The sequence below is a fragment of the Pavona decussata genome, unplaced genomic scaffold, assembly GCF_977016875.1.
Source record: "Pavona decussata unplaced genomic scaffold, jaPavDecu1.1 SCAFFOLD_190, whole genome shotgun sequence".
Classification (NCBI taxonomy): Eukaryota; Metazoa; Cnidaria; class Anthozoa; order Scleractinia; family Agariciidae; genus Pavona; species Pavona decussata.
Genome location: NW_028145599.1, coordinates 2715923 through 2725000, shown reverse-complemented (window position 1 = coordinate 2725000; position 9078 = coordinate 2715923). Strand labels below are relative to the sequence as shown.

Sequence of the window (9078 nt, the reverse complement as noted above, 5' to 3'; positions counted from 1 at the left end):
AATTGTGTTGGGGATCGAGGAACAAGAGAGCTGCGTAGGTCCTTTGTCTGAAAAAAAATGTGCCGAAGCTGTAAAAAGCATGATTCGGACAAGACGCCTGGTTCAGACGGCCTTCCAGGCGAATTTTACGAAGTTTTCCGGAAGATATCTCCTCCCTCTTGATCTCCGCACTTAATTGCGCTTTCGAATCTGGCTGCCTCTCCATAACACAAAGAGGTGGTATCATTAAGCTGATTTCCAAAAAAGACGCGGAACTCTATTTCGTTAAAAATTGGCATCCAATAACGTTCCCGAATACTGACTATAAGATTGCTGCTAAAACTATTGCAAATCCTATTAAATCAGTTTTTCCAAGACTTATTTTAAAAGAACGATCACACAGGGTTTATGAAAGGTAGATTTATTGGAGAAAACATCCAGCACATGGACAGTATCATTCGATATACCGCATAAAATAATATTCCTGCCTTATTACTTTTTATCGATTTCGAAAAAGCTTTTGACTCACTAGAGTGGTCTTTCATCTACGAAACGCGGCATGCACTTCTTTGGTTTTGGTCCATCAATCATTAAGTGGATAAGGGCTCTTTACTGTAAAACGGAAAGCTGCGTTCTGAATAACGGCTGGTCCAGCAATTTCTTTCACATCGATATCCAGAGAGGTTTTAGACAAGGTTGTCCCTTGTCTTCTTATTTATTATCGTTTCAGCGGAAGTATTGGCCAAAGCAATCAGAAACAATGTGCCAAAGGCATCTGTGTTAACTACAATGAAATTAAAATTACATTCGAACCTGTATTAAGCGGTCACCCTCGGGGAATGGCTAAGTGACCGCTTAATACAGGTTGACCGCTTAATACAGGTTGTACAGAATACATCACTTACTTAATTAAGAAAGTTCGGCGATAAAATGGTATGACAAAGGAGAGCATGGTATTGAAACGGACTAGTAAAAAATTAACGCCACGATTGTGCAGCTCATTAGAAACTCAATTGCCTGGCACGCTATTTGTTACCATATTTAAGTGGTTTCCTTTTACAAAGTGACCGTTTAAAACAGGTCAAGACAATAGAAATCAGCTTGTTGGGACTTAGTTTTGGGTGACCGCGACCGCTTAATAGAGGTGACCGTTTAATACAGGTCAGGATTACAGTGATTAAGGGAAGTAATTTTTGGGACTTTGACAACTGACCGCTTAATAGAGGGTGACCGCTTAATACGGTGCCGCTTAATACAGGTTCCACTGTAGTCAATATGACGACGACGATTCACTCAGCTCTTACCATGTTAGATGAATTTAGTAAAGTTTACGGTCTGAAACTTAATGACTAGAGAACGGAAGCCCTTTGGATCGGTTCCAGTGTTGGAAAATACAGATTTGGCTCTAAAACATTATGATCGTGAAAGTATTTTTGCTGGCCGCAATCTCAGTGTTAAAGACACCACAACGTCTATTAAAGCTACGGATGCATTTCTCAAATTAAGAAATTTTGGAGGTCTGGGCGGAGGTCAACTTCGAACAACAAATAAAATCTCAGGCGCAGATTCAGGAACAAAATCTATGCACAAATCTCTAATTAGAATAGCAATCAAACCAATATTCTTTAAGGACTGGTGTGCAAAAGAAATTACAAAAGTAAAACATTTACAAAAACCAGGGAGCAGCAACTTTCTTTCTTTGAATGAATTTCAATTAAAATACGGCTTAAGTGTCTCTCCTCTTATTTTTAAATTCTTCGGAATAGTATCGGCTGTAAAGATCCTCCGTAAAGAAGCCGATGGACATGATAATAGTCAGGATCGAGTACAAACCTTTTTTCACTAAGCTTTTAGAGAGTAAAAAAGTAAGCCCTATTTATACAAAATACTAACAAGACTCAAACGCTAAGTTCCAAAAAAACAGCCAAATGAAATGATTTCTAGATTGTACCTACTCAAGAAATGAAAATCTCAACTGGACCTCAGCATACCTTTTGAAATCGCGATGTACCAAAAGTACCAAACTGGTCGAATTTTAGTTTAAATTTTTATACAGACGTCTAGCAACTAATGAGTTTCTATTTAAAATTAGGCGGCTTAAGGCATCGTCAGTCTAGCAAATTTTGAGGGCCGACCTAGAAAACACCGGCGGTTTCAACTTGCGAACGGGCGCGCGGCCTACACTGAAATATTTCACAAAATTCTTGTCGCTGCTTCCATACTTGTCACCTCAATTTTATCTTTTTGTGCTCCACCTCTCCTTCACCTTCAGATTTCGAAAACTAAGAATATCAAGTAGGAAGGTGCGAGTAGATCAGCAGAAGCGCGCGAACTAGTCGTTCACTGAAACTGAAAGTCAAATTGAACTTGTGTAGCAACCGTGTAATTTAGCAACGTAATAGGTAAATGGACCTTAACAATTGTTAACGAAATAATTATCTCAAATGTATCACTTAAAATTAAATGTTTTCTTTTTCAAGCAAATCCTATTGTCTTTTAAGGATTAATCTTCGTCATTGGGCTGGTTGGTAACGGCATTGTGGTAGCAGTTGTTACAGCCTTGCGCCGGCGAGGTCAGAAATCTTCTGTTCAGCTGTTTCTTCTTCACTTGGCCATCTCTGATCTGATGGTGTGCCTGCTGTGCATTCCGCTGACCTTCTTCACTAACTTTCACTACCCCACTGAGTACCACACAAGAGACAGTGGCCTGTGCAAGTTGGCGCGTTTCATGCAGGTACAATACACACAATATACAGCATTTAAAGTCATGAAATGAGTCGATATGCTATAGATTTTTTTTGCGGTAGTCCGGTTAGGTGACAAGCGAGGCCCTGTTGGGGAGGGGGGGGGGGGGGGGTAGAGGTTCAGTTATTCCTTGCCCCTCTAATTTTGAGAACAGTTATCCCTTATCCGTAAAAATACCAAGACTGTTATCCCTAAAAGTATCTCTGTTTAAATTTTGAAAGATCACCGCAGTTATATACACAACTAAATTAGTTGTGAAAATAAAGCCTGGGAAAAAGAATCCACTCAATAACGGCTCCCAGTTGGGTTAGTCGCTCAGGTGGTTTTATCGCTGCACAGGTATCGCAGAGGTCATGGCTTCGATTCCCGCTCAAGAGTGAATGCTCTTTCAGGCTTTATTTTCACAACTACTTGATATGTGTATAGAACGGGTGATGATCTTTCATTTATTTAATCTTTATTCCACAGTCTACACATATGAATTTTCAGATGTATATTCTCTTTCATTTGAAAATTTTTGCTCTCCATCGTAGTTGGATACAGAGGGGAATTTGCTTTTGGTGTTAGTGAACGTTAGTAGATGACAAAATCAGAACAGTTTTAGCTTTTAGCTGATCGTCTCCCAGATCTACTTAAAACCGGTGGAATGCATGACGTCACATTCTACTGTTCAACTCTTCTCTTTCCTCCTCTGCTGCCTCAGTACCAGTCTTTGTAGCGCAAAAATGCACTAATGTCCAGAAATGCAAGCAATGACGAATTTGGCAATTAAGACGAAATCGTGCCACAGTCATAACGGTGATGAATTTGGCCAGATTTTGTCAAATTCCCAAATAAATGCAAATAAGCTAAACAGGGAAGCCTGCCATGTTGGCGGATTTGACGATTTTGGCGAATGTGACGAATTTGGCGAAATTTCGTCAAATTGCCAAATGGATACAAATAAGCAAACACATGGAGGCCAGCTATGTTGGCGGATTTGACAATTTTCGTGAATGTGACGAATTTGGAAAAATTTCGTCAAATTGTTAAATGCATGCAAATAAGCTAGAATGATGGAGGCCAGCCATGTTGGCAGATTTGACGATTTTGGCGAATGCGACTAATTTAGCGAAATTTCCTCAAATTGCCAAATGAATGCAAATGAGCTAAACACAAGGAGGCCAACCATGTTGGCTGATTAGACAATTTTGGTAAATGTGAAAAAAGTTGGCAAAATTTCGTCAAATTGACAAATGTATGCAAGTTAGCTAAACATATGAAAGCCAACCATGATGATAGACTAATATTACAGTTCTAGAAAATATGACAAATTCCAGACATTGGGATAAACATCGTCCCATTCACCAAACAGCGCGCAAAAAATAATACAAATATACCTCGTTATTGCAAAATTGCGACTCACGCCTAAGTAACAAAGACAAGTTAGCAATACTAAATATAATTTCACTGCAATTTGCCAGGGTTTTGGACAGCAAAAGCATGCATGCATTTCTACCTTAAGCTGCTTAAGCGACTAATGTTTCCTTCACAATTAACCTCGATTCTTCGCTTTCATTTTCAAGCAGCCGATCTCAGTTTCTTTCCTTATCATTAGACATGTCTCCAGGATAGCTCTTCGCTCCTAAAACCTTCCCCAAAATCTCTCAGGAACATTTTACGAATCCATAGCTTTCCTTCTTAACCATGCCATTTTCAATTTTCCAAAGAAATGATACTTTTCGAAATTTTGTCATGTAGGGTGCATTGAATGTTCCCGCTCACATTCGCTACTGAGTTAATTGGGAGAGCCCTGCATGGGAGCATATTTTTTGTGTTACTGAACAGGTGACGACGGATAACCGACCGAGGGTGAATACGGGTGCTGTAAATCATCAACAAAAGTGAGAAAAAAAAACAACAACAACAACAACAACAAAAAAAAAAAACAGAAAAAGCATGAGTAAATTATGCCAGTTGGGATTTTTAACCTGTTATGTTTTATTTGGATTATTTAAGATTAGCTTGGGGAAGCCAAGTACACATCCACTATAACTAAGCGAGGAATTCCAACTTATTATCAATTATCCCTAAACTAACCCATTCATCTCTTCTCCCTGAAGTTATTTTGCCAGTTATCCCTTATCCCCAAAAACCCCTTACAGTCAGCCTCATAAGTTAAATAAACTGGGATGTAAACAGTTAACGTAAACCTAAAGTAAAACTCAACAAGCCATGTCTTTTTGCTTGATTGTTTTTCATTTGTTTTCTGTTGATTAAAAGTTACATGTAACTTTGATAGTTCTTTACTTTAGCTTAATTTACTGCGCGTGCAAACGTATACCCATAACGAAGGCACATCTCGGTCACGAACAGTATCATATCATGCCGATCAATATTGAGTACTTTGAATTATATCGTTACAATTTCGTGGAATGAATTAGTACTTTTGACTGAATTATTCCCTTACTTTCTTTCTTCTTCAGCATCTTGGTCCGGTACTTTCCGTGAGTCTGTTGACAGCAATAAGTATCGATCGCTACATGACATTTGTGAAGCAAGAATTCACATGCAGCCAAAGATCATGGTATCTGAAACCAGCTTGGTTGATCTTCTTTGCCTGGGTGTACGGTACAAGTCAAAACCTTCCTGTATTCCACTCAGCTGTTGTGAATTCTATTAATTTTAATAACAATACAGTGTACTACTGCAGCACTACGCAGGGGAATACATTGTCAAGCAAGATCTATCTGGTTGCCTCATTTTTACTTGGTTTCGTAATTCCCCTAGCAATAATGATGGTATCATACTATCGTGTAATAAGAGTTGTATGGACCAGAAATATGAGACTTGCTGCTTGTGTGACCTCTGAATCTAACCCTTCAATCAGAAATTCACAACTCTTGGAGCGATCAAGGAAAAGAGTTCTTCGTGTGTTGCTGATTGTTGTCATTTGCTTCGTAACTTGCTGGCTGCCGTTTGCTGTCTACCATGGAATCTTGGAGAGACATCTGAAGGAATATCCCAACCCTATGGACGCAGCACGACTTATTACCTATGGTTTAGGCTTAGCCAACTCAATGTGCAATCCATTTATTTACTATTTCAATATTGGAGGAAAATCTTTTAATTCTTTGAAAAACAATTTCCTTGAAATAATGGGAAGAAAAACAAGAATATCTCCACAAACTGCTGCAAGAGGCGAGAATCCGCCATCCCCTGCAAACCGGAATATAACGGAGTTAGCCGTTCGGCTCCCAAACAACATTGCTTGTATTACAAATACTTTCACAATGCAAGCCCACAAATGTGTTAAAAATATAAATACCAGATTGTAAATTGAGATTATAAGTGTCAGGCTTGGCCGGTGGAATTCCAGGCCCGAAGGTTGGTTTTGACAGGATCGAATCAGATAGGTGCTGTTGGAACATTTGGTTGTTAGTTTTGTTCAACTCATTAATATTACCAGACAGCGGTGTACACAGTGCAATACATTAGAGCGTTACTGAAACGGGGTATCAGTTATAAAGCAAATTCCGGGTTTGGCGATTTCTAAGTCCACTCCGTGTCCACTTGCTTCATGCCCAAACACAGCACTCATAGCCGAAGCAATCTTTTTAACTCGAAACAGCCACTGAATAACGACAAGAAGGAATTTTTTTAGTAGAAAGCCACACTTATTTTTTGCGTCAGCTTAAGCGTGCACAAGTCAAGTCGGGGGAACTTTTGCTCTTCTATTTGACTTGTATTAGCCCTGTCACTGAATACGCATGCCCTGTTTATCACCATAGCCTCCCGCAATACCTTTCAGTAGATCTTGAGAGATTTCAAAGGCGAGCTTTGCGTATTATCTATCCAGATTGTTCGTACAATGAGGCGCTTCTTTTGACCAGTCTAGTTCCCTTACACAACCGCCGCGAGTTCTTATGTGATAAGCTTTTTAATTCCATCCTGTCTAATCCCTCGCACAAGCTGCATAGCTTACTGCCTCCCAAGAATGAGTGCGAAGTCAATTTAAGGAGTCAACACTCTTTTACTACACGGCGCCTCCACACCATCCGTACTCGAAATAGTTTTATCTATCACTATGTCCATAAAGCAATGATGTAATATTGTTTTCTCTTAATTATATATTTTGTCCTTTTATGTTAGCTTTTTTTAGCCCTGTATTTTATTGTATTATATATTTTATTGTAAATCAAACATAATTCAGCCTGTGGTTACAAGGTTTTTGATTAATAAACTATCTATCTCTCCTCATCTCACATCACGTCTCGGAATGAGAACGAGAAGGCGTATTGCTTCTGAAAGATATATATATTGTATATTCTATCAGTATATTATATATCTCGTGTATTCCTGGTCTAATGTAAATTAATTCCGCCCAGAGCTGATGGTTTTGTGAAAATAAATACTAATAATAATAGTAAATAGTATAAAGGCTGTTGCGTGGCTCAGAAATTTTTATTTTAATTTCCTTCCTTCAGCGTCATGTAAAGTACATATCAACAACACTTGGATGTAAATGTCCCGCCTAAGAATTCTTAGAGCTGGTGCTTTAGCAAATGTGTTGTCGACTGATACAATCAAAAAGGTAAAATCGACATCAGTAACCAGGCAATACCAAATTATTTAACCAAACCTCTGACATTCTAACAATCTATCACTCATAGACAGGACCTTTTCAGGCGATGGGGAGGTTTGGACGCCCCCTCCCCCTCCCCCCTCACCGCCCTCCCTCCTACCCTACGGGCATTGCATACGTCTTTCAAAACCTCCGAAGAGCTTTCAGGGCCGAAAAGTATTTTTGGTATCCCTTTTATACATATTACTAGTTGTTTTTGTACAAACTAACTCAACGAGTTTCTTGGTTTAAAATGTATTTGCTCTCAAAATTATCAAAAATGAATTTTGTGCATGTAAAAACGTTTTTTTCGGGTCGGAAGTCTTTTCGGCCGGGAGAAAAGCATGCCTGAAAAGCATGCCTGAATTGTTTACCTACCCGGAAATATATCTTTGGGAAAGAACCATGTCTTGTCATTGCTCCACAGGAAAGTACTCTTGTTTGCTAAACTAGACTAAATTAAAAAAAATTGATATTGCCTCCACAACCTCTTCCAAAGTTATTTGAAAAAGTATGCAAACATATAGTTACTTAATTTTGACCTTCGACATAAATATTACAGAGATTTAGCACCGGGTTTACGTGAAACGGCAAACGTTAACTTCCCATTTCACGTTTCAATTAATAAGCGTTAACCTTTTGACTTAAGCTTTGATTTTGCGAGTTTCGAGGAAGCTGTTTTGTGACTTACTGTGGTGGGTTTATGAAGAAAAGTGCGGTAAGGAGTGAGTTATGAAGGATTTTTAAACATGAAACTTAATTTGCCCTAGTATGAGTTGCTGGGAAAATTATTGGGGTACTTGTTTTCAACAATTAACTACTTATATTTATAGGGAAAAAAAAAGAAAAAAATACTCACGTAGTTCTCACCTAGACGGCAAACGCGGAATAGCCTGTTTCGTTATTGAAAAGAATCCGTGGCCAACAGGCGACTAGACTGTTTGCAGTCCCCCTATATTTCCGTGGGATTCTCGAGACTGGTACGCTTCGATGGAGCTACCGCCATCCTGGTTTGTAAAAGCGAGCGCAATCTCGGGAGAGTGTCAACTAGCCCCCACTCCCGCTCCCCTCGGTAGTTTAGACACTCTCCCCAGATCGCGCTCGCTTTTACAAACCAAGAAAGCGGCAGCTCCATCGAAGCGTGCGAGTCTCGAGAATCCCAAAGAAAAATAGGAGGACTGTGAACAGTCTAACAGCGGACATTAGGCTATTATTTGGTGGAGCGTTTAACAACTCTAGGCCGCCTTCTAGGCATATCATATCTTGAATGATGTTAATTTATATTTTTAGAACCTACGAATCGCCATTGCGATGGCTAGGTGATGTAACTGCAACTCAGCCGCCATGCCAGTTATCACAAGATGCGTGCCGTCACACCAAGGAACATTAGGCATGAATAATCATCGCACAAGAATCATCTTTTTTACAAACTTGTAATTTCCGCCCCAGACCCCGCTTACATTTTTGGAGGTTTTAAGATTATTATCTGTCCGCAAGTGTTGTATGATTGGACGATATCGTTAGACAAGATTATCCTCGCAAATATACCCTTTCCTGCCAAATCCAATCAACCTCAGCCATGAAAGTTCTTTCGTTTTCACGATTTCGATCAATAAATAAGTATAATTCTGTCAAGAGTATCGACTATTAAGCTTTGCTGGTTAAACTGCCCTATCTCGGCTAACACTTAACATCGGTCGAGGTAGCGGAACAAGATGTGTCAGCTATAGTCAGAGCTTCATTATGTATAT

General features: G+C 39.3%; 1 protein-coding gene across 2 annotated transcripts in view; it reads left to right on the top strand.

Moving 5' to 3' along the window:
• The window catches only part of LOC146462360 (galanin receptor type 1-like), a 45305-nt gene extending 38230 nt beyond the window's left edge, over positions 1-7075 (top strand). For both annotated transcript variants that reach the window (XM_085085901.1, XM_085085900.1), the window contains exons 2-3: positions 2481-2713; positions 5190-7075. In XM_085085901.1, the coding sequence (XP_084942027.1) occupies positions 2481-2713; positions 5190-6041 (1085 nt within the window). In that variant the 3' untranslated portion in view covers positions 6042-7075. The remainder of the gene's footprint in view (positions 1-2480; positions 2714-5189) is intronic.
• Positions 7076-9078: the final 2003 nt, after the last annotated feature.